The following is a 27,019-nucleotide window of genomic DNA, read 5'->3' as shown; positions in this document are numbered from 1 at the left end:
TATGTGTCTATTAAATAGTTTGGTAAGCCCTTATAAGTACTTCTAAGTGGAATGAATGGGTGTTCATTTTACACCCCCTTGCATGTTTAACTACTAGTAACAATTCTTCAACAAAGACCCCAAATCAATTGATTCCCATTTGGCTAAGCCATGAGCTCCATAACGTCAATGGTAACAATTGTCACGAGACAACCATTCTTACTATGTATTGTGAGCCATGAGACAATAAATATGTACATATAGCATCTCAAAATAAATTGTATTCTTTAAAAGTCACAGGTGTACCCAAAACTTAAAACATGTATGTCACTTTTTGCAGTCTCACGAAGGCCGCCAATTCTCTGAAAATGTCAGTCAGAATTGGTGCACCCAAAATGATCCTAAACTTTTTCTTTTTCTTTTGTGAGTAAAAGTACATTTTTGCAGCTTTGAAGTTTGGTTTATGTATGTATGTATTACAAGTGCCATAAGAAATATTATAGAATCAGAGGTTTTGAAATGGAAATGGAGCGTGTTGTCTTTTAACAGAAATTCCGACCATTTCCCCCATGACTTTCAGAATGATGACCGTTGCAAGCTTAGGAGGTTAACATGGCCTCCTCACCTCTTAATTTTCTTCCTTGGCTCTACAGATTTTCTTAATATACATACAGTCTAGTCCTGCAAGCAACTAATATCAGCAGGAGTGATGGTCAGGAAAGGTAAGGAAGGCTCCAATCTCTGTGTATGCTGCTTGCAAATTGGACATACCTTCCTTCAAATTGCCATTCTGTTGCTTGCTCACAACCTCCCAGATCATGACTGAATGGAATGAATAGCTGAATACATCCCACTTAATATATATGGTTATTATTAGCGTTTTTCTTTCACCATCTCTCAATGGACTCGCTGTGCTGCACAACTAACTGTACAGTAGGAGGAATTTTTTTTTTTGCATCTGTCATGTCTTGACTTGGCAGGAAAACAAATGATTCAGTCTTTTCAGACCATTTCATACAAATATTATGCATACTTCAGGAGCCACCATCCATCTTTAGGTAGGAGTCTGTGCTGGCACCATTTATTTCTGTTAGTGTCCCTCCTCCCTAGCTAAATTATCCAATATTCACGAGTTTCACTATCAGATTCTGGTCTGACATTAATAGAAGAAGATTATCTGCATCCGGCCAGAATCAGCATCAACCATACTCGCCCATCATTTTCCTTTTGTAGTAATCATATGTGCCCATCATTCTCTTTTAACATTTCATAATTTGGATGATATATAAAAGAGCCCATCATGTGTTTATCTCCATAATAAGCTCATGGATTAATACTGAATTAATACCGAAAAAGAATAGTAAACCAAATGTATCCATTTTGAATAGACTATCATCGTGATGCAAAACTTACTTTGGAATTATTATTTTGCTTTAATTAGAAGCGGGTTTTAACTCAAAACAGAGCATTCTACAAAATAAGTTTATTTAAGGGGGTTTTCACTCAAAACAGAGCATTGAGCATTTCCATTTCCACTCAAAAATTGAAACAGAGCATTGCGCAATCCGGTTTAAGTTTCAATTTATTTTTATAACTGTTTAATTCCAAATGGTTTGAGATTGAGACTCCCAAATTGAACCAAACCAAATCAAATCGAACCATTGCGATTACTAGGGTGTCCCCACGTTAGAGTCTTAGCTCTTATAGTGTCCGCTCAAGCCATATATCTGTTGCATCTTACAATAGTAGTGTAGGCTTGTTCTTATTGTAGTTCGAAATATTCCGAACTCTCAATTGACATCTCTCTCTCTCTCTCTCCCCCTCTATCCATTTTTATACATACATACATACATACATATACATACATACACACACACACACACACACATATATATATATATATCGAGAGAGAGAGAGAGAGAGAGAGAGAGAGAGAGAGAGAGAGAGAGAGAGAGAGAGAGAGAGAACACAATCTATACCATAGATGGTATACAAGCCAATTGTGTGGGAAGATACTTGGTATTAGGGTCTAAAACACAATGTAAACAACCAAGGAGAGAAAGGAAGGGAGTGTCTGATCAACAAAATTAAGAGTAGGTCAAATCAACAAGAAAACAAACTATTAAGATAGGGAGAGTCGTTGAGAAATGCCTTGATGGATCCTTGATATTCTAAAGACAAACTTTGAAAACAGAAAATGCTCTTCATCTTAATATTGAAATTCTCACCTTTTGTTCAGGTATGATGTTCATCCCATGATTGCCAAGGTTTTTGTAGCAAAACTCTACACATACAATTTGATGTGCCAATATTTCTCGTTGAACAAAGAGATATGATACTATTCATTGATGATGGAAGGGAAATTCGATATATGGAGAGTGGGGGATTTTACTAACATTTGGTTGTTGGTGCCATTGGGTTCAACCCACCATTATGTGATAAGTGAGAGCAAGTTGTTTGGTGGTCATTCACTATATCCAACACATTCTTATTTTGTGACATTTACACTTGATGTATCTCAAGCTTTTAGACTCATGTAGTCATGCAAGCTAAGTAGTACAAAGAAATGTAATACAATGCATTTCATTGCAATGTTAATTTCATAGAACAAAAAACATGATATCAAATATATGTAGATAAGAACCTATGGTTTTAGAAAAAATACAGATTTGTTCATGACCGAAAGTTTCCAATATTGAGCACTGAGCAAAAGGAGAAGTGCATCGATCATAAATCCCATGTGCCAGGGTCTCATACACTAAGAAAACAAAATCTAAGCAAATCTCGCGCTAAAAATGGGGCCATTCTTTGAACCTTCATGGGAATTATACATTCTTATACATCTAGCCAACGGAGATGAACAATGGAACAAGCAACATAGTGATTATGTTGTTGAGAACCCCAAAGTGCATATTTGAGAGCTCCTTGCAATTGCCCTATACATCCATTATGTTGAAGGAGGTCCTATGCATTGGCCGTTCATTTAGAGATTGTAGTTCATGATCAATGGCATATGCAATCTAGGCATGCTTTGACGTTCAGTAAAGGCACACATTCTAGAAGCTTAAAATATGTCCTAGGTGTACATATGGGATCTTTGTGTCAAATTATGTAAGAAATGTATTACTTTGAAGCGGGCCAATATAGGGTTTTCATATAGAAAATAAGATTTATGATTGATGGGATCAAATTGAAATGATCCATTGCGTTGGCACATGCATAAACATCAATATAGGGATATGGTAGTAGGGAACAAAGCAAACCAAAGGAATCTCATTTTCTCATGCCCTCACTAAAGTAAAAGTATTAGGTCCTTTTGATGGTCCCCTCAATTTGACCCAAAGTCTAAAATAATAGAGACTATTTAAAGCTTCTTGATGTTACGAGCATATGTGTTGAGGTTGTCACAAAAGTAAACAAGAGAATACACACGAAAGGGCTTGTGTTTTTAAGAGGTCCTTTCTTGCTCCTAAGATCCTTATTGTATTTTGGTTATAACTTAGCGAAATAATAAAGATATCAAACCATAGGAATCAAATAATCTTGGCATCTTGAATTCCATGCATTTGACCATGTCCTTAAATATTGTATACAAATGATTTTTGAATTACTTTGGTCATCAAGTACATAAACACAAATATCAACTATAGCACAATTTTTAGTGGCAAACCTAAAGTTTTGATGAGAACCTCTCACAAATCATAAGATGATGACATGTTAAACTTCTCGATATGATGCAACACAAGATGATGATCGAAAATATTGATGCCAACCTCTTAGAAATCACAAGATGATGACGAGTTGAACTCCTCAATGTGCAAATCAGAAAGCCATCACTGACAAAATTAAGGTATTTTTTTGTAGCACTTACCCTTGCTCGATTGTTGCAAACAATGCATCTCCCTTCTCATTTTTACCACGTACCTTGTTCATACACTTCCCCCCCCCCCCCCCCCCCCCTATTACCCTTGACGAGATTTGCACCCCAAAACATATTATACAAGAGTTATCTTCATTTGTTGGTTTGATCCTTATCATTTAAATTGCTCTTAGTTACCTCTTCAACGGTAACGTCTACTTATTATAAAACTTGGATTTCAAGCATTCTTCTCTCTTCTCACACACCACATTATGAGGTCGGTGGAGCTTACCATTGAGGAAGTCTTGGGATTAGACCCTTAAACTTGGCACAATGTACTTTGATGAGTAAACAAGGACTTACAAGCGGGGCGAGGCGAGGCATGGGGAAGCTACAATGGCAATTCCCCACATAACATGTTCTAAATTATGATCTTGGATGCATTGGTAGCCACATTTTTTATGTTAATGATACTTATTTCACACTCCTCATGATGGTAAACAATGTCACTACTCTAATTTTGATCACTTAGGAGCGAGAGTAAGTATTCTGAGTTAGTCATAAGATGGAGGAAGCAGAGGTCAAACTCCACATGGCCAATGGTGCAATGCAACAACTTTGGGTGTGGTGTGATAAATATAACACTCATAGATGACCAATATTTGTCTATAGATATTGAGGAAATGCTATTAACATGTGAAGCAGCTATGAATAACGATTACATTAGGGATGCGTGCTTATAGAGGAAACATCAAGATAGTCCATCCTTAAAGATGAGCTATAATTTACTCATGAATTGGGTGTATATGCTCGTTATTGTATATGGAATGCTCCATAGTAAACACATCTGATCTCTAAACTAAATATTAGAAGCGAATACCTTACAAACAATGTTAGGAAGCCCACTCACAGAAAACAACCTAGCACATGTTTGAGCTGAAAATTGACTCTGCCTTGCTTAGTCCATGGGCATAACAACTTAATTGTCACACTCGATAGTTTCACTAGCCTCTTGTATGATCATTAGTTACTCTAAGTTCACTACCATTAGTAGAATGCAATGATTGCTCTTGTGCATTGATGTCAGCATTATCCAATGTCTAGGTTTGGTCTTCTGTATGATGACCACTTACATTGGTAAGGATCTTATTGAGGATTGAATAATGCTTATGGGAACCCTGAGGAATCATGTTACAAGATTGGCATGACCCTAGCAAGTGTATGATCACATTGAGTGCTCGATTGATATAATTCCCGACCATGACAACACACCTCCTAAGGTAAATCAACCTGAGTTTGAGCCTACATCTTCCATTGTTGGTATCCTTACATTTGACTTACTTTAGGAAGATGTCTAAATATCAGATGTTGGACAACACATTACCCTCGACGAGTTGGTTATCCTTTTACTTTGTCATCATCTTGCACTTGGCACATACTCACTAAGAAGAATCTTAGTCAAGCATGGGCAAATGCTCGTGATATCATTGTCAAAGGCCCATGTATGGGAACCTTGGAAACATGGAGAGTGAAGGAAACCACTCAAATTCACCCCAAGTCCAAAACCACTAGAGTTAAGCCAAAATGACCATACTACCTTGATTATACATAAAGTTCTATACACACAAAACATGAAGGAACTAAGTTTTATATCATATGAAAAGACTCCTACTAGGCCACGAAAAATCAATTTTGTTCAAATGTCGCCAAAATTGGTTCCCATGTTGATATTGGGTTGCCTCAAAATGCTTCTCACACCACACCACGCCCTACCTTTTAGTATTGACCTACACTTACTCCCATTTGACAATCACACTAGTTACTATGCTTATGACGATCACATCATTTTACTTGGTGGTGGCGCCTAAAACAACCCTCACCAAACCCTCAACAAGTCCTATAGAATGAGAAATCCGGATGGAGACTCCCTCAAACCATTAGTCTCAACGATATCTCACCTTGGAACGATCCTCCCGAGAATGTGGCTCTTTGTTGTTTCCTATTTAGGACAAATAACTCATTGTATAAACATTTTCTTTAAATCACTCTTACCATAGTTGTACATATGAAACTCCAATAGTGGATTTAATTATTTCAATTTCACATTTTACGTCATTATCAAGTGGCACCCATAGCATTTTGTTTTCATGTCATAGGGTTCTTTTTACTAAAACTTTTGTGCCTTACACCTATTTTCCTTTTTTAACCCTCACTCCTTTTTGTTTCTCTCTCTCTCTCATACCTTCCTACTTTTACTATTTTACTTTTATCCCACCTCCATATCCCTTGATCACAATGCCCCCGTTCACAATGTCTCCTAATGAAACAACCCCCGTCTAAACATTTTACTCCCACATTGCAATAAGGGTCATTTCCTTCATCACCATTCCACAACCTCACTCAACCCACTACACGAGTTGTTCTATACCCAATTTATGTCACATGCAACTACTATTTTACACTCGCTCAATTCCCCTCTCCTTCAACCTTGTCTTTAGCCTTGATTTCCATAATGCTCAATAGAAGTGAGTTTTACATTTGTTCAATTGGTCATACACTATTGTATAGGTACTACTAGCTCTTTGCCCACCGATGATGCTAATATGGCTTAGTGGTGACACACGGTTCCGCCTAGTCATGATTACGCTTCCGAAAGTCCTCCCTCCACTCAACTTCCTCACTCTCACCGTCGCCATACTACATTTCTCCATTTGGACCAAAGACTTTGTTTGTTTCTATGCAACTCTTCATACTCAACATCCCGCCCAACCGACTTGCACTTCCTCCCAAGCACCCCTACTTTTGACATCTTCAAACTCAAGTTGTCCTCATTAACACCCCTTTTGGCACCTTTCTTAAGTGCATTAGGAGTGCACACATTAGGTTAGGAGGGATGTTTTGTTCTACTCTTTATAGAGAGACAAAATCTCCCTACGTCTAGAGCTTAGTCTAAAGCTTAGGCTGCTCTCATTGTCCTCAATCATTTCCCTAATCTAAAGTTCAAAGACATATATTTGTACCCATAATGACTTGTAATTACATCACGTTAACTAATGGAAGCTAGCTAAGTTGGTTCTTGCCTCTTTGTTCTTCTATCAAGTGCATGGAAATGTGGTATAGTTCGAATGTGGGTAAGTACAAAAGTATTACCGTTCACGCATGATTAAGTTATAGAATAAGACTGGATTTTTCTTAGTCGTTAATCTACTCATACGTAAATCAAGATCAATTGCCATTCCCCCTCAATTGTCTCCCAAACAAAATGGTAGACAATGGTACATCCCTGCTTACCGACCATGATATCATTCCTTTGTCATTCACAAACATGATGTTAGACAATGTAATTTATTGAATGCTGTTAGATGCAATTACTTCTCTAAATTTAAAGACGAAGGGAAATCAGTTGTCTTATAGTCCAAACATATAAAAACAAGTGCCTCGATAAAGCAATTAAAATGATGTTGTAAGTAAGCTGTTAAGGATAACAATTTGGTTACTTTGCAAGAGGATGTTGTAAGGAAGTACTGATGCTGCTGAAATTATGTGCACCTATACGTAGTGAAGAGGGTGATATTGCAAGCTAGTGATGCTAAAAAAAGTCCAGCATGTAGGGCTGCCAGTAAATGAAGATGGTGATGTTGCAAGGTGGTGCCAATGCAAGTGACTAAAAAGTTCTTGAACTAAACTTATGCATCAGTTACTGATGAGGCAAAACATTTCATGGCAATAACTGAACAGGCGAACCCTCACTAGCAAAATTTTATCTATGAGCTGATCATGACAATGTGTGAAGGTTAAAATAAAACTTTCCGAAGGGCTATCATAAGAAAAGTAGTCTAATACCCACAACAGTCTTACATAACACTGTAACACATGGAAATTTTGAATAGGAATTCTTAAGGTCGAAGATTACACTGTAATTCTAAAATAACAATTATCTTTTTGTCAAGTCATGCTTCCTGTGAAAAACATTTTGGATTAAACTTATTAACACTCATGCACAACCTTACAAAGATATATAGATATTGCCATTTATTATAACGTCAATACATTAATAGTGATAACTTATGACTTACCCTACTAAAATTTGATGAAGATGTTATATCTATCATTTACATGCTCCATATTCAATGTGAAGCTGAAGTAAGTTCTGCAGGATCTTCCCTTTGTATATTCTACTTGGTTAAATGTATCTGCAACTCAAAGCCTAGAGCTGATGACCAATTGCCCCTTGAGAGCTTCAGCAACTGCCTCTATAAATTCTTCTGTGTTCAGGTATTGGTCCCTTCTTACCCTGAAATAATGATCAACTGTAAGATTCAATCCATTGTAACATAAAAGACTGGAAAATTCCCTGGAATTATAGAGATACATACTTGGGACCATGAATAAGTATGGCCAAATCCTTTGTCATTTTTCCTCTTTCTACTGTCTCTACACAAGCAGTCTCCAACTTCAGCACAAAATTGAGAAGTTCATTGTTACCATCCAGTTTTGCCCTGCATCCAGGATATGATTTTAAGAATATGCTCCTAGCATTCCACATCTAGAATATGTATCACCAAAACCAGACCTATGTCCAAGGCCACATGTCCATGCGAAAATGGATGCAATACTATTTGTACTAGTCTCTCCTCCTTTTTGATGTACACGGAAGTGACGTGTCACTGTACCATGAGCAGCTTCAGCTTCAATTGTTTTGCCATCAGGGCACATCTGTCATCAATAAAATTATATTTAGAACACAGATCAGTCATGCACACAATCCAACTCAAGATAAAGATACATTAGAGCATTTCTATATAACAATGTGTCAATAAACAAAGTCTTATATATATATATATAGTAAGCTGTATCATGAAATTTGTTTTGGAGTGGAAGATATTTTCAGCAGTAGATCAGATTTCAAGGCAAGAAAAATTCGACTTGTGGGTGAGTTTCGTTTGCATAATGTGGAACACCCTAAAAAATGCCATCTTTCCCTTAAAAGCAGTTACATCCTGTAAGACACTCAATTTTATTAAAGAAATAGTTATTCATATCATTTACACAATGACAAGTAGGTTATCTAGTAAAGAATGTAAGGTTGTGAGAAAATAAATGATGACTGTATCCTATCAATCACAATTGCATAATTAGGCTTGCATGAAAGGAGATCAAATCGTAAAATGTTATGTTTGGCAGATGTGAAAGGTGTCTACAAGTTTATATAAAACTTCTTAACATTCAGCACCAGAAAAATATAAGAGATTCCATGATGATCACACAAAATGTCGCAAGACCTACACACAACTAAAAATAAACTATAGTTCAAGTAACTTACAAGAACTGATCTCATCAAGCCCAAAGACCCAAAACCTGCATCAATTAAACGAAGCTATTACTCAGAAGTTAATGCTATTCCAAGAAACTCTTCCTCTTGTTTCATCAACCAACCCATTAACTTTATCATACATGTCATGCACAGGCATAATCTTTCTGAATTGAGGACTCCTGACTCTCGAAATTTTCTACTGAAAGGAGTATTATACCTTGTGCCAGAAAATCACTTTGTACATCCCCATCATAATTCTTGCAAGCCCAGATATAACCTCCGTCACTTTTGAGAGCATATGCCACCATATCATCAATAAGCCTATGTTCATACCTGCAGCATTAAATGTCCTTTGTTACGCGTGCCATTACAAAGGGGGGAAATCACTTATCAGATTTGGCTCAAACCATATTCCTGCTGCTTCAAATTTTGACTTCCAAGTCTTCTCATAGACTTCTTGAAATATTTCTTTAAATCTGCAGCAAGTTTTTTAAACAATCAGTATACTGCGTTCCAAAATCAGGAACCACTATACAAAACGGAATGACACACCTGCCATCGTATTTCTTCAAAATTGTGTTCTTTGTGCTTAGGTAGAGTGGCCATAGTTTTTGGTGGGCCATGCTCATAGACGATTCAGCAAAGGCACGGATAGACTGCAACATTCAGGATATTATTCATTATAAAATCTATCCCTCTCTTTCACTCATTCCTATATAGATTGGATTGGCCCCATCTAAACATGACAAAAGTGGAAAAGAATAGAGTGATCTGAACTGATAATATAACGTAGAAAACAAGATAACATGAATCAGCCCCAAAATGTCACTTGGTAGCAAAATGGCCAACAAGATGCTTTTTACACACATCGGATGATTGATTCATCGTCACACCATCTTATATGGACATACATCTATCCTATGCGCTGCACTGTGTAATAGGGCAGCTGCAAACCTTATCACATCAGTTTAGAGATTTAGGTATGCAAATACACACGAATACCTCTACAAGTAAGAATTTGCCAATTGTGCCATCAGGGAGTGGAATCTGAAGATCACTATGTTTGTCACTGTAGTTTTTTTATGAAGTAAGCGGAAGATAAGTGTGTTCATGAGCTGATCCAGTCATAGTTTACCCCTATAAGATTTATTTATTATTTACATTGTACCCACTGTATTACTTGTGCCCATAGTCCCAATATCATTGTACTTCGATGATCACATAATAATTAAATGAGTCTGCTACCTGGTTTAGTTTCTTATTGCAACACATTCTATAATATTCACATGGATGTAACACATGATCTTGTCAGTTTCGAAGATGTTTATGTCAAATGATATTCGATATTCAGGAAGGACTACAAAGACATCTAAATGCCTCAAAAGTATTTTGTACAGACAGTGATGGTGTTTAACTGCATGCAAGCATGAGTAACTACTAACAATATCAGAACCAGAACTCTTCTTGGGCAAGAAAGAAATATTAACATCTTTTAAGAGGCCAAAATGGCCTATAAGACCAAAAAAGAGATTACATCATCTCATTTTTGAGAACAAATAAAACAAAACAATTGTTGAGTAAAAATAGTAAATAAGATAAAAAGAGGCCAAACAATCTTGTTATCGGTATATGTAAGATTCTCCAGTCAGCTCTATTGTACTTTTTGTCTTCGAAAGATCTCTAGCATAGGTTGATCCAGAATGGAGGGGTCTCCAGAGTGAGGGGAGCACTTGCAATGGTAGGCGATAATGGCCTTTATCTATCAATGACAAGGGTGGTGAGATTGTGGTTCATGGGGCCAGGGCCTACATGCACAACAGATTGCTATTGCTTGATCTAATGTAACCCCTTTGTTATGTCCTGGTCAGGAGTCCATTTGTGTAGTCCTTGATAGACTTGTAGCATGAGTAGGAGTGAGGGGCTCAATAAAATTGTGATTGTTCTTTCTTGATGAGCTTGTGTGGATGTACTCTAATGTCCTTTCAACAACTTTTCTCTGTGTCTCTTGAGTTCCAGCAAGAAAAATCCCATGCACTGTTGCTCCTCATATTCCATTACCTCGTGTGGTGGGCCAAAACTTTGTTTAAAGAGGCAATGGTATCTCTCTTATTTCTTAAAAAACACTACAATGACAAACATAGTGTTCTCAGATTGAACTCCCTGATGACACAATTGGCAAATTCTTTCTTCTAGAGGTATTTGTGCATATTTGCCTAACTCAATCTCTAACTGATGTGATGAAGTTTGCAGCTACCCTATCACATTGTGCAGCGCATTGGATAGATGTATGTCCATATAAAATGGCCTGATGATAAATCCATCTTCCGATGTGTGTAAAAAGCGTGTCTGATAGTGGCCATCTTCCTACCAAGTGATATTTTGGGGTGGTCCATGTTACCTTGTTTTCCAAGTTAATAATATCAGTTTGGATCACTCTATTCTTTTCCACTTCTGAGACGTAAAGGTGGCATACACACGATTCTACATGTACCTTAGAGTAACATTCAAAGGACCTCAGTTCTCCTTATGGGCGGCTGTTTGTGCTGGAGTTTCTTGTGGATATGAAGCCATGTTATCTTGTTTTCCAAGGTAATAATATCAGATTTTGTGATATTTTGGGGTGATCCATATTATCTTGTTTTCCAAGTTAATAATATCAGTTCGAATCACTCTATTCTTTTCCACTTCTGAGACGTAAAGGACATGATTCTACATGTACCTCAGAATAACATTCAAAGGATCTCAGTTCTCCTTATGGGAGGCTGTTTGTGCTCGAGTTTCTTGTGGAAATGAAGCCATTGGTGCTCTTGAAAGATAATGTGCACATTTGCAACTCCAAGGACCACAAACTCAATTGTGGCTATTTGTTACACTGTCACACCAACTCTTCTCTATGGAGTAGAAACCTGAGGACTGAGTCTTAACAAGGAAAATAACTAGAAAGATTTACAGAGACCTTTGGTCTTAATGATTACCCGCATGATAAGGAGCAAAGAATCTGCACCCCATGCTATAATCCAGGCAGAGATTGGAGCGGCCCCAATAATCATCGAGGCATTTTTCCAATCACTGACCAACATCCAATGGCTTTGGGAGCTCCCTAAAAAAAGGTACTCGAGGTTGGCACTTATGACATCAAAACAACTTTCTCAACATGGATATATTCATAAATGACATCTCTTGGTAGGAAGATGGCCTACTATGAGACACTTTTTACACACATCAGAGGATGGAGTCATCATCAGGCCATCTTATATGGACATACATATATCCTATGCCCTGTGTAGTGTGATAGGGCAGCTACGAACTTCTTCCCATCAGTTAGAGATTGATGTAGGCAGATATGCAAGGATACCTCTAGAAGAAAGAATTTGCCAATTGTGCTATCAGGGAGTGGAATTTGAAGAATACTATGTTCGTCATTATACAGTTTTTTATGAAGTAAGAGCAAGGTCATGGAAAATGGGGACCAAACAGTGCTTGGGGCTTTCTTGCTAGAACTCAAGAGACACGGGAAGAAGTTGTTGACGGACAACAACAAAGCCACACAAGCTCATCAACAAAGAACAATCACAACTTTCTTTAGCCCAAACACTAACGATGGTACAAGTCAATCAAGGCTACATAAATGGGGTTCCAACTAGGACATTGCGATAGATCGGGCAATATCAATGGGTCATGCACGTAGGCCCATGATCTCACCACCCTCATCGTTGATAGTTAAAGGCCATTATCTCCATCATTGCAGGTGCTTCCCTCATTTCGGAGACCTCTCCATTCTGGATTGACCCATGCTAGAAATCTGTTGAAGAAAACATGTACAATATCTGACTTGAGAATCTTACATGTATAGATGACGAGATTCTTTCTTCATGTCTTAGCTCTATTTCTATTTACTTTTTTCCATAGTTACGTTTATTTTGGTTTGCTGTTCTCAATGATGAGACAACATTTTAAGATATAATCTCTTGTCTGGTCTTATAGGTCATTTTTTCCTCTTAAAAGATGATAATATATCTTTCTTTCTTCTAAAGAAAAATGAAAGTAGTATTGTAAACAACATGGGGGAAAACATAAAATGCATATCATATGCTTATCTGTACAGCTTGTACAATGTATGAGCTGTGAGTATTAGTGTGCTACTACAGGCAGGTGAAAAACCCAAACAGGGTCTATAAATTTACTATCTCCACTTTAGAAGTGCATATAAGAGTAAAATTGTATGGTCTTACCTCAAAAATGCATGCATTATCTACTACTGCATTGTACAGAAAAAGGAGAGAGCAAGTATCAGATTCCTGGAATAGATATAATACCTGCTCTTGGATGGAACTACAAGGATCCTTAGAGGATGCTGTATTGGCTGCCTGCTAACAATGTGACTCAACTGAGACTTGTACAAAAGTTGCAGGACATGGAGACTATAGATGCTGCCGTTATACTTGACAATAAGAGATATGAAATGAAATGTTATACTGCTTCAGAAGGCCAAAGTGACCTAAGAGACCAGAGTTGCACTGATGCAAATTTTATTATTTCTAGAATGTCTGGTAAAATAAAACAAGGTTAAAGTGTAGCTAAACAATGTAACTGGCCTACATAACTAGGCTGTGATCAAAGTTTAATGATATGAGAACCATGGGTATGAGTAATGTGGAGATTATGAAGTACAAAATAAGTACATGTCTGAAAGAGGTAGAACATGAGTGGATCATGTATCCTCAAATGCCTGGAGCGAGCCAAATGAACTGCTCGGCCCAGCAATATCCTTGTATTACCTGATAGTTTTCCTTTCTCTGTGGTCTCTTGGAATGGCCTTTCGTAGTAGTCCGACATCTACCTCCCTACAGGTACTGCAAGGCTGTCTCATCATCAGAAGAAACTGCTTAACAACCATGACCCGGGAGAATGATCTAAACCCTCCATAAAGAAGTGGCGGAAGTGTGCTCAGATCTCAAAGGAAAATGGACAGCTGCATATGTAATGCTACTCAAACTCTGGCTCTGTATAGCATAACTGAACTATCCTCTGGTAGGGAGATACATGCCTTTACCTACCTATATCTTGAATTAATATGATGAAAGGGAGGTAGGTGTAACGGTGGTACATCTCAATTCATGAGGTAGATGGATATGCAATGTCCAAGTTAATTTTGCTAATCTCAGAGTCACTGTGAAAGATGACGGTGCATCAAAGGAGTATGGGAAAGGAGATAGTACCGAGAGGCTACTCGTATGACATTAATACAAGGGGAGGATACATTGATCTGTATCCTACATTTTCACTTACGACATTGTACAAAGGAATTCCAGCTCCATTTCAATGCCTCCTATTTTTTTTTTCTGGTATAGACAAAGGTGATGGTCTTTGACCATTGTCAGCTTGGGTCACCTAACTAGGAGAATGGAATATAGTTGGGAAAGGTAGTGGAGATTGAGAGCATATAGCACTCTTTAGATTCAATATTGTATGATCATTGTTCAAAAGATGAAGATGCATGAATGAAACAGGGTTCCTCTGAATGGGATGGGCTACACAAAAGGAAAGTTATGTAACAGAATTTACGAGATCCTGATGCGCCTACAACCATATTCATAAATGAAAAGTACCAACCATCTGAAACTCATCTAAATTTCAAAACTCTTCTTTCATATAAATTAACAAAGTTTTACATGCACCAGCATGCAAATTGTTATATGAAACTAGTTTTGGAACTCCAAAAGAGTGCCTAAAAACCAGAAATTTTGTAAAACCATGAAACATTTCCATTAATACTGAACTCTAGGGGATGCATGCATGATTCTCTCTCAACAAAAATGCAGCACTAGTGTATTCTTAAGCCTAGAACTCCGCACCTCTTCCGTATTATACATTGCCAGTCCAACACCCCCAGCACCCTCAAACTTGAAAACCTCTTGTTCTACTGGTTCACCACCGTTTCCTGGCACTGTTCAAATAGATGGGTAAAAGAGTTATATAATCAAAAGAACTAGCATCAAACTGCCAATGATGATAGTCAAAACAAATGCAGATTAGTAAACTCAAAATCATCAAAGATATCAACTTTATTAAACCATTAGATAGATAAGAGAATTAATATAGTCAAAAGAACTAGCATTAAACTGTCAATAATAGGATGATAGTCAAAACACAAGCTGACCGATGAGTAAACTCAAACTCATCAAAGACTTGTTTTACGTTAAAGCATCAGAGCTTGAACAAAAGAATTCTGGGATACCAATGTATTTAAATTTGTAAGACTGGAAAGGCATACCGAAAATAAGCTTTAGTGTCCCTGGGCCATCAATAACCATATCAGTAGCACGATATTGGTCTCCATAAGCATGCCTCCCAATACAAATAGGTTTTGTCCATCCTGAAAAAATAAATGGCAACTGAATCATATTTCGGTAACTGTATTGCCAAAAATAAAATATAAAAAATATGCTTGCCTGGAATCAACCTAGGAATGTTTTTACAGATAATAGGCTCACGGAAGACGGTCCCTGAAAAAATAGGTTAATATATTAGGCACTAACACGTACATCATCTTTAGCTCTACTTAAACATGAAAAGTACAAGAACAGAAAGAATGTACCATTCAAAATATTTCTAATGGTTCCATTTGGACTCTTCCACATCTTTTTCAGGCCAAATTCTTTAACACGACTTTCATCTATAGATAATGAAGTCAATATGATAAATGATCCTGGTCAAATATAGCAATAAAATATTCCTATGTTCCCCAACTCACCAGGTGTGATTGTTGCGCATTTTACAGCTACATTATACCTGTAATGCAATACCAAAGCAAATGTATTGATAAATGAGGCCATAAGTCAAACAGAAGTTCCCATATATTCTTTGGGCTTACAAATTGGAGTGTGTGTGAAAGAGAGAGAGACAAAAAGAAAGATATATTAACATCTTTTAAGAGGCCAAAATGGCCTATAAGACCAAATAAGAGATTACATCTTAAGTGTTGTCTCGTCTTTGAGAACAAATCAAAATAAAATAAATATTACACAGTAAATATAAAAGTAAATAACATGAAAAGAAAATTAATGAGGGAATCTGGTTTTTGGCACATGTGAGATCCTCAAATTAGGTATATTGTAGCTTTTGTCTTCAAAAGATCTCTAGCATAGGTCGATCTAGAATGGAAATGTCTCCGAAGCGAGGGAAGCACCTACAATGGCGGGAGATAATGGATTTTATCTGTCGATGACAAGGGTGTCGAGGTCGTGGTCCATGGGGCCGAGGCCTACGTGCACGGCAAATTGCAATTGCCCGATCAATTGTAACCCCTTTGTTATGTCTTGGTCTGAAGCCCATTTGTGTATCCCGGGGTTGACTTCTAGCATTAGGAGTGATGGGGCTAAAGAAAGTTGTGATTGTTCTTTGTGGATGAGCTTGTGTGGCTGTATTCTTCAACAACTTTTCCTGATGTCTCTTGAGCTCTAGCAAGAAAAGTACCTAGGCATCGTTGGTCCTCATATTCCATTACCTTGCGTAGTAGGCCAAAGCCTTGTTTAAAGAGGCAATGATATCTCCCTCTGATTTCATAAAAGACACTACAATGACAACCATAGTGTTCTTCAGATTCCATTCCTTGATGACACAATTGGCAAATTCTCTCTTCTAGAGGTAGTCGTGTATATCTGCCTACCTCAATCTGTAGCTGATGTGATGAAGTTCGCAGCTGCCCTATCACACTACGCAGTGCATAGGATAGATGTATGTCCATATAAGGTGGCCTGATGACAAATCCATCCTCCGATGCATGTAAGAAGTGTGTCTTATAGTGGGCCATCTTTGTACTGAGTGGTATTTTGGGGTTGATCCATGTTATCTTGTTTTCCAAGTTAATAATATCAGTTCAGATCACTCTATTCTTTTCCACTTTGGTCATATTTAGATGGGGACAGTCCAAGCTATATTGGAACGGGGGTAGTGTATTTATACTCATGCCATGTGACTTGAACCATTGCTGCATTTCAGCATACCAACAATGAGTGTCTCCATTTTCAGGCCAGTTGTTTTGATGACATAAGTGCCAACCTTGGGTACCTTCATTTAGGGAGCTCCCAAAGATGTTGGATAAATGTCACTGATCGGAACAATGCCTCGGTTATTATAGGTGCTGCTCCCATCTCTACCTGGATTATATCGTGGGGCACCGATGCTTTGCTCCTTATCATGCGAGCAATCATTGACACTAAAGGTCTCTCTAAATCTTTCCAATGATTTGCCTTATTAAGACTCGGTCTTAATACCCATGTCTCTACTCCATAGAGAAGAGTTGGTGTGACAAGTGTATCAAATAACCATAGCTTAGTCCGTGGCTCTTGGAACTGCAAATGTGCACATTGTCTCTCGAGAGCACCAAGGGCTGCATATGCATGAGAAAGTCAGGCACAGAGAGAGAGAAAGAAAGAAAGAAAGATATATTAACGTCTTTTAAGAGGCCAAAATGGCCTATAAGACCGAATAAGAGATTACATCTTAAATGTTTTCTCGTCTTTGAGAACAAATCAAAATAAAGTAAATATTACACAGTAAATATAAAAGTAAATAAGATGAAAAGAAAAGAGACAAGAGAATCTGGTTTTTGGCACATGCGAGAGTCTCAAGTTAGGTATATTGTAGCTTTTGTCTCCGAAAGATCTCTATCATAGGTCAATCCAGAATGGAAATGTCTCCGAAGCGAGGGAAGCACCGACGATGGCGGGAGATAATGGCTTTTATTTGTCGATGACAAGGGTGTCGGGGTCGTGGTCCATGGGGCCGGGGCCTACGTGCACGGCAAATTGCCATTGCCCGATCAAGAGAGAGATAAAGAGATGGAGATACTAATAATATAAATGAAACAAAATACCAAGAAATTGAAATAACAATCAATGATAAGACACTATAGACAGCTAGACAGATATCATTAAGTAACAAATAATAGAACAAGTAGAAATAAAATTGCAAAGAAAATGGAATTTAATATGTGCAATGTACCAACAAAAAAATGATGGTTGACATCTACTAGAAGCAGAATCGGCCTACAAGATATGATCCATGTCCAAAAAATCGCAAAAAATATGCAATTATGGGCATTGATATAAAAATATAATCATGATGACACAGAAATATTTTAGTTAAATTTTATCTATATATACACAAGAAAGAAAGATAGATAAATAGATTACTGTCTTTTGAGAGGCCAAAATGGCCTATAAGACCAAATAAGAGTTGTATCGTAAGTGTTGTCTTGTCTTTGGAAACAACAAACAAAAATAAATGTCTCCAAAGTGAGGGAAGCACCAGCAATCCTGGGAGATAATGGCCTTTATCTATCGATGATAAGAGTGGTGAGATCATGGTCCATGAGGCCGAGGCAAATTGCTATTACCCAATCTAGTGTAACCCCTTCGTTATGTTTTGGTTAGGAGCCCATTTGTGTAGTCCATGACTTACTAGTATCATGAATAAGAGTGATGGTCACTGATCGGAATAATGCGTCGATGATTATAGGGGCACCAATGCTTTGCTACTTATCATGAAGGCAATCATTGAGACTAAAGGTCTCTCTAAATCTTTCCAGTTATTTGCCTTGTTAAGACTTGGTTCCCACGTTTCTACTCCATAGAAAAGATGTGAAGTGACAAGTGTATCAAATAAGCACAGTTAAATGTCTACCAGAGGCAATAATCAGCCTATGAGACAAATCATGATTAGGAAGCGGCACAACTCCACCCAAAACCCTAGCTATCTTCTACATTGGAAAAGTGCCTCCAAGATATAGATAAATCTCTATATAAGTGCAAATGCTCTCTTTTAATGCAGCCAAAGTTCGTTCCTTTTCTCTAAGCCCCTTTTTCTTTGGGGAAAGAGAGTAAATTGACCTTGGACAACATGAATTGTGTGCATGGGAAAACATTGTGAAATGGGCAATGGTTTGGTTTGAGCTGACACAAAATGGGAAAACGTGGCTTAACGGCTTAACATGTGAAATAGTTGGGTTTGGCTTGGCTTGGGGTTTTAAGAGTTCGGTTTGAGCCTTTATTGGCTAAGGGTTTTGTCCTTTATTCAGCTTCAAACTGCGTTTTAACAACTTAACAGTTTGAAAGGACATTTTAGAAATATTTATTAAATTTTTAAACCAACTTTATAAATGATGTAATATGTATGATGACGTTTTAACTTGGAACCCTAACAATACTTTGATGTTTTATTTCTCTTTTTGAATTTTAAAAAAAAAACCTTTCTTGAAAATTTGAGTGTACATTTTCCATTAATTCAGTTCAAAACTGTGACATTGCAGCTTAACGGCTTAATGACTGGCGAATTCTTAAATCATTAGGTTTGAGCTAGAAAATGCCCCCAACAGTTTGGTTTAAATGGTGTCAGTTTAAACAGTTTTGGTCTGAAGGTTTTTCGGTTTGGTTGAAGTTTAAAATTTTTTAAACAATTTGAGTTTAGAGTCTCCTGAACTTAACCATACTGTTGCTGATTACTAATCATGATTACAAATATGGCTCAATTCAAGTTATGTATACTGAAACAAAAATAAAAGCTCTAGACTCCTAAAGATACATGAACTACGTGGTGGTGACAGGGCATAATGATAGTGCAAACCCACAGTAAAGAGTTAGGAAAAGAATCAAATTTGTCACACTCTACCCTGTACAATGGACGGACTCAAGTACCTGGATCGTTGCAGCATATATGGCATGAATAATCACAGAAAAGACAATTTGTACATATGATCAAGCACAAATATTGAAGAACATGAGATAAGGCTCGTCCAAACTTACTTTAATGTGGCTTCTGCACTTTCTACAGTTACCGAATCATTTGTTGCATCTCGATTAAGGATCCCAAGGTCAAAATATTTCAGATCAACATCAATGAAAGGAAGTATCAGCTGTGGACCAATAAAAAGGGTTGATAATGTTAATATCAAGATATCTAGATCAAGCAAAAGAAAAAGTTGAAAAAATGGATAATAGATGTAATGTCTACCTTATGGGACAACAAAATTTCATTAATCAGCCGTTTGAACCTCTAGCTCGAGTATATCAAAAGCTTCTAAGGGAGATTGAAATCTTAAAGAAAGTAAGATACATGATTCACTTTCAAATAATTTATAAATAAGCAGGAGACCTTGAGCATCTATCAAGCCAATGAATGCTTTATCATCTAAAAACTTTCTCCCACATCTTTGCCTACATCTTTGCACTTCATTTGTACATATACTCAAAATATGAGTGATCTTGTTATAATGTTTTCATATCAACTTATATTTATAGATTCACATCTCTTTACCACACAACCAAGCTCATCTAAACTGTAGCATTCACAAAGGGTACTATATGATATCCCAAAGCATGCCCATTCCTCCACCCATAGGGCTCATGCCCACGTGAATCCACCTTTTTTACTCCAAAAAAGGTAAGAAATGCTATTATTGGTTACAATTTGGAAAGGTCCAAGATCATGATGAATTGGTGGATGAGCACTTTACCTATATCCGTGACACCTTGCTCTTGTTGCACATTTTAATAGAGCTATGTGTGAACGTTTTTCCACTATGTCTGGACAGAACATACCACATGATTCCAAGCAATTATAGGACAATCACGGCTGTCCACTATTTGGCTAAACTGTATGGCTCAATCCTAGAGTCAGAATGGAAAGTATGTACAGAGAGCAATGGCTGCCGTTCAGCTGGATATGCAGGCTTTTGAAAGGGGTTCACATTTTTGGATCAAATATTGACACCTGGGCCCTTATTGCGGAGGGCAGAGCCCATAAAAAGAGGATTTCCAAAAAGCCTTCGACATTGGATCGGTTCGTGCAGCACTTTTCACTAAATATTTTTGCTATTGACTAAGAATTTCTCAATTTGACTAGATTAACACCAGAAAGTTTGATTTAAAAAAGATCAAATTAAGTAAGAAAAAAATAGATGTGCAATAGGGAATCTAGGCACTGTATGGATCCGTGATCCGAATGGGATCTCAGAGGCTGTGGCTCGTACAATTGGAGTAAAACAACGATGCCCACCATCACCCATTCTTTTCAGTCTGTATATAGATGAGGTATCACATTACATAGATAGATTTTCCAGTTCAGGAGTACACCTAGCGAGTATAGCCATACAGTTATTAAGTATATGCTGATATGATATTGCGCTGATCTCAGACTCTCTGGACGCACTACAAAATCTAAATGTCTTTAAATCATTTTTCCTTGATATAGATGTATTATAAACCTAGACAAAACTAAACTGATGGTGTTCAACACTACTCAAGTGTCAATAACAAGATCAGAACCAGAATTCTTCGTGGGAGAAGAAAATGTGCTATATACATGATCCTATGCATACCTAGGAATAACAACGATAGGGCCTCAGTTCACCTTATCGTAGGCTGCCTGTGCTCGATTTTCTCGTGGACATGCAGCCCTGGGTGCTCTTGAAAGACAATGTACACATATACAGTTCATAGAGATAAGAACTAAATTGTGGCTATTTGATACACTTGTCATACTGAAACTTCTCTACAGAGTAGTAACTTGGGGACTTAACTGGAAAGATTTGGAGAGACCTTTAGTCTCTATGATTGATCGCATGATAAGGAGCAAAACATAAAGTCTAGATGTGTGAATATTGTGAGGAATTGCACCGACCGCTTCCCATCTTGACTATTGATCGTCGCAAACGTCAAGCCATCATCAATCGCTATCATCTCCATCCTGACTGTTGTGATGTATGGCTGGACTCGAATCACCTTGCAGGAAGATTTTTCCTGAACAAATTGTTTTGTTCTAGAGACACATCCCCTACCGTTACTTTGACCTTTGGACCTGCCCCATAGAGATCCTCAATTATATATGATGCCACTTTGACCTTCCATGATGGTTTTCAAGCAGCCACTGTCACAGCATAAAATTATGTTGATATTATATTTACCTCGGACTTGTGGTCAACTAGGACCACAGATGGCTCTAATTGCTCGCCAATCTTTCCCGGGGTTTCCACTGTAGCGCAAGCCTAATGAATAAATGTGTGGTCGCTCTGAATTGATTTTGCAGTTTTCTAGTATTGAAACCTTGCACTCCAGCCATCTTATCTAAGGCTTCTCTGTGACCTTGACATGCCCTCTTCTGGTTCTCGGTGCTACCACACCATACCTTGCAATCCACTAGCTTTTTGTCTTCCTGTATTCTTACCATTTTCTAGTCTACCAAATTTACTTTATAAACTTTTTTATACCTTCGATAATTTGTCAAGTATGCTTCAGATTTTCTATCTTGTCCTCATTTTGCTCAGTTAGTTGCATCTGACACCCGATCTTTTAGAACTGCCTCTTTGCCCTTGAAGTCCCAGAATCTTCCTTCATCCGAGCCGCCTTTCTCGGGAATATTCAGCATGCTTCCAGATACTAGTTTGGTGACACTTGTCTGGTCTTTAAGAAGAATCATAAGTTCCTTCCAGAATCCGATGCTCCACCTTCTCTGAATAAAGAAACTCACAATCCCTTACTAAGAGTTCGTTAAATCTTTTGTCAAACTCTCTCAACAATTTTGTAACCGAGAATCCCAATCCTCCTTTATCGATCCAATGAAAGAAAGTCTTCTATCCCATTCTTGTTCGATCATGTAGTGCAAACTCATACAGCAGCATTGGCCAGAACCCACTCTACTAAGTCCAGAACCTTATCCCTCATCACTATTGTGATCACTGTATTGAACTAGGTTACCATGTGCAACTCAGTAGCCCCCTTGCTCACCATCTCATATTCGTAAGATTCTATAAACTTGGTGATATACTCATTGTCGAAGTGTCCATCCTTCTAGAGGACTGCTTAGACAGCGAGAGACACCTCGTTTTCCAATACGTTTGCAGCACTTTGCTCCTGCATCATCCACCCCATCGTGGTCATCATGAAGTTGACCATGTCAGCATTGAATGATCCTTTTCTGTTGAACTGCCTTTAACTTGCTAAAGCTGCTCCCAACATCTCTCCTCGCCGATGCATTCGCATTGAGTTTACCACTTTGTCGTAAAGTTCATGATTGGTGCATTGGAACTGCTGGAGTCATGAAGTAGGAGAGACATAGAGAACAAGAAGGAAAATGAAATAGATAGATTGAGAGGGATTGGAGTGAGGATAAGCGATAGAGAGATCAAATAGCTAAATAAAATGCGAGAAACAAATAGATAGGTAGGTTCAGAAAATAAAGGGATTGCTTAAATTATTAATAAATACGTAAGTACAATATAGGGTCGTGAAACCCTAACCCTGAATATTCAAAACTTCAAATATAGATTATAATAGTAGAGCCTACATCTCTTCTTAAACCCCATTGATTTATTTTCCTGTCACCCCATGCCTTAGAATTGCCTTGAGACTCTATATGTACCTCTCAAAAGACTCTTTCATATAGTTCACATGCTTCCACATGGCATGCATGCAAAGTACCAATGGTAAACTTATCCAATTTTGTGTCTATTGGTCTTTCAATAGACTTTACAAGAGTTCAATGTAGATGCATCATACCATTGAAAATTAAACCTTTGCCCCTAAGAACTAAACCATCTTCAAGTCAAACATTTCTTCTTTTAATTAGAATTTCTATTCGTGAAGTATGTCACAACAACATTCTGGCCTTTTTACATTTGTAGTGTAATATTCCAATGTTGACATGTTAGCATCTATTTATCTATTCTCCAATGGGCAATAGTGATTCCTCATGTATGTAGACCTTAGCCTTGTCGACAATGATCTCGCCACCCTTGTCATCAACAGTTAAAGACCATTATCTCTTGCCATTGCAAGTGCTTCCCTTGCTTCGCAGATCTCCAAATTCCGGATTAGCTTATGCTAGATATGTTCTGAAGAAAATAACTACACTCTATCTGACTTGAGAATCTTACATGTGTCAAGAACGAGACTCTTTGGTCACTTTTATTTTTATTTACTTATTTATTTAGTTATATTTATTTTTGTTTGTTGTTCTCAACAGTGAGAGAAGGTTTTAAGATGTAATCTCCTCTTTGGTCTTATAGGCCATTTTGGCATCTTAAAATACATTAAATATCCTTCTTTCTTTCTTTACTACTTCAACATTAGAATGTCTTGCTCTTCACGTTCTATCTTGACTCTGTCGATATTCTTAAAAGAGAAACTGAAGCACTTGCTCTTTCACATTAAGAAGAAAATTGTTTACAAAGAACCTTGAGAAAACGGAAGCATTTAGTTTCACATTAAGAAAGGAATTTTTCCTCCATGACACAACTTAGGAGATGAGTGTATTGGCATTGTCATCTCATTATTATCAAGGAATCCATCATATTTATCTAGCTTATGCAAGTTAAAATATGACATGGTAGAGTGTTTTTCATAGGTTAAGCATACTTTGTGGAATCAAGGGCTTGCTGGTATCCCAAGGATTATTTATTTCATGCATATGAATATCTCTTAACCTAGCCAGTGGAACACAATCTCATGGCACGGGACAGAAAGGTATCACATCTATATTAATACTTCCTAGGGAGGAGCATGCAGAGATGCATGATATGGAGCAGATTTATGGTATATAGACAAAGTCATGAACTTTGCATGATGCACATTGCAGGTGCAAGAACATTTTTTGTCGGAATTATTTATGATGGTTGAATTTGACCTGTGCATCTTGGCTTTCTAGCTCTAGTGATTTCGAGAGTCTGGAGAAATATTTCTGATATGTTTTTGTTCTATTAACCTGGGGTTGATTGTCACTTGTAGCCACCAAAGGCAGCAGTGGGAATTGAACTCCTGATCTGTGGTACAATAGATCAGTTGAACTCCGTAAATGGGCTGCTCCCATTCACATAATTGTGAAATGTATTCATATCGAATGGTCCAGAGAATGGAAACAATAGATACACTGTCATATTCACTGCCAACTCATTAGTCAATCAATATGGATGAAAAGGAGATACTTATTACCATTCTTTATTTGACACAACCAGGGTCTGGCATGGTTGACAACGAGATGCCTAGTACCATTCATAGAGGGGAATAAGAACCACTCTTGGATGATTCCTACAAAGCCACTCTTAGATGCTCCTAGGTGATTACTTAAACCAGTTGTATCTTGCATTACACTGCCTCTTTGATAGACTGTATCGTATCCAGATAGCTTTCATTGTGACTAGCTCAGTCTATAGCTTTAGTTTCACTGCACGTATGAAATATTACATAAAATCATGTTGTACCTCCTTTGTTTCTCATTGGCTACACTGACCCTCCTCTGGCCATTTAAAGATCTTGATGCATCTCTTCCTTTCTTTTTAGCCAGAAGACTCAAATTAATGTTCACCAATCTCATGGACTAACGTAATACTGAATATAACACAATGAAATTTCAAAAAACGGATAAACTAGAACTAGAACAAAAGATGGGATCATACCTTGTCTTTAATCATTCGCCAGATCACCCGTGTCATTTCATCACCTTGATTTAATTAATAAACAAAACCAATTCTCAAGTTTGTTAATCCTACTGATGCAACAAACAAAGAAAAATTCATTTCTAAATTTTAACATGAAATGAACAAGAAAGTAGTGCCTGGAAGACATCTTCCTCTGACCATTTTGTCAAGCGTATTATATTATGCATCACTCGAATGATACACGATCATATGACCATTATATCAAGGAGTTCCCAATGGTCCATCAAAGAAAAACCAGGGTCCACACAGCTAACATGGCACGTTTGATGAGATGAAAAACAAGATTGTGTACATCCTGATCCAAGCATGTTGTGTATCATAGAGTGATGTTTAATGTGCCTAACAATACAATAAAGTACATGAAAGGGGAATGCATTAAACATTTGTTAATTATGGACAATCATTCCTCGTACACATAAGAGCATGCATTTGTATAATATGATCACTTATCATACTACTAGTATTTGTCCCAATCAAATGAATTGGCATCATTTGAGATACAACTAGCATCCATGGGAACCCCTAATAACAAGATCAGGGATTTCAACTAGTAATTTACGTCAATTAAACTATCATCACCGTTTGACAAACTATTATCATTCATGGTGAAATCTAAGAACAATGTCAAATGAAGGAAATCAAATGAACTAGCATCATTTATCCTATGATTCGCATTTATGGCGGTGTCTCTAACAACAAGTTCATGAACTAAATACAGCGCGTGCATAAAAAAGTTTCGAATTTTTTGGGGAACTAACCATCCATTTCAACGATAGGATTTTCTACTCTGATCTTCTCCAACCCCATGGAATTAGACGATTGAATTGCAGACGAAAGGCAGCAAGAGAAAGCAATCTTGGCTCCTTTAGCAGAGCATGCAGATGGCCTCAGAGTAAGCCTTGGTATGGGCAAGTGAGATACAGAAACCCTAGAAACAGTGGGAAGAATCGATAGAGAAGCTCGAGTAATAAGCATCGTTTTGACGAATAAGACGAGGCGCAGTTATAAACAGCAGCGACAGCGACTTTCGTTGTGTTGCTTTTCTTTTCTGTGTAGAAGGACGGCAACGAAAAAAATCTTTATATAGCAGGCTCGGCAATAGAATGAACCATACGTATCATACGTGCATTCGCATTCGAGAATGATTAAATCAAACGTGTATGGTAAATCATCTCAAAGTTGGATTGGATTGAATATGGTTTATATTATATATTGATTCCCTCTCAATCCCAATAAGTGGACTCTAATCCATTGTGAACCACCAACATAAATATGGTTGCAATATTTGCATTGTATCACATGCATACTTTTGGGATGATTCTTAAGAATCAAGACATCTCTATCATCCTCACTTTAGAACTTTACAAAAAAATGA

General features: G+C 37.5%; 1 protein-coding gene across 1 annotated transcript; it reads right to left on the bottom strand.

The window, feature by feature from the left end:
• Positions 1 to 7,841: 7,841 nt before the first annotated feature.
• Positions 7,842 to 26,706, bottom strand: LOC147862395 (isocitrate dehydrogenase [NADP]-like). The gene is made up of 15 exons (XM_087320849.1): positions 26,403 to 26,706; positions 25,603 to 25,646; positions 19,958 to 20,067; positions 15,907 to 15,944; positions 15,751 to 15,828; positions 15,605 to 15,658; positions 15,427 to 15,528; positions 15,008 to 15,099; positions 9,705 to 9,808; positions 9,560 to 9,628; positions 9,370 to 9,485; positions 9,162 to 9,196; positions 8,412 to 8,554; positions 8,215 to 8,337; positions 7,842 to 8,132 (listed from the first exon to the last, which is right to left on the bottom strand). The coding sequence occupies exons 1-15, from the start codon at positions 26,617 to 26,619 to the stop codon at positions 8,039 to 8,041; spliced, it is 1,419 nt and encodes a 472-aa protein (XP_087176975.1). The 5' UTR covers positions 26,620 to 26,706; the 3' UTR covers positions 7,842 to 8,038.
• Positions 26,707 to 27,019: the final 313 nt, after the last annotated feature.

The sequence above is a fragment of the Azolla caroliniana genome, unplaced genomic scaffold, assembly GCF_043228905.1.
Source record: "Azolla caroliniana isolate FFs.n. ecotype wild unplaced genomic scaffold, voAzoCaro1.0.p SCAF_6, whole genome shotgun sequence".
Classification (NCBI taxonomy): Eukaryota; Viridiplantae; Streptophyta; class Polypodiopsida; order Salviniales; family Salviniaceae; genus Azolla; species Azolla caroliniana.
This window is presented reverse-complemented; position numbering and strand designations above follow the sequence as displayed.

Bases quoted from the DNA above. Each gene is read 5' to 3' on its own strand.
- LOC147862395 (XM_087320849.1), bottom strand. From the start codon at position 26,619: ATGCTTATTACTCGAGCTTCTCTATCGATTCTTCCCACTGTTTCTAGG. The intron at 15,829-15,906 runs GTGAGTTGGGGA...CATTATCTATAG, and splicing joins ATGCGCAACAATCACACCTG to ATGAAAGTCGTGTTAAAGAA. The intron at 15,659-15,750 runs GTACATTCTTTC...CTATTTTTTCAG, and splicing joins CATTAGAAATATTTTGAATG to GGACCGTCTTCCGTGAGCCT.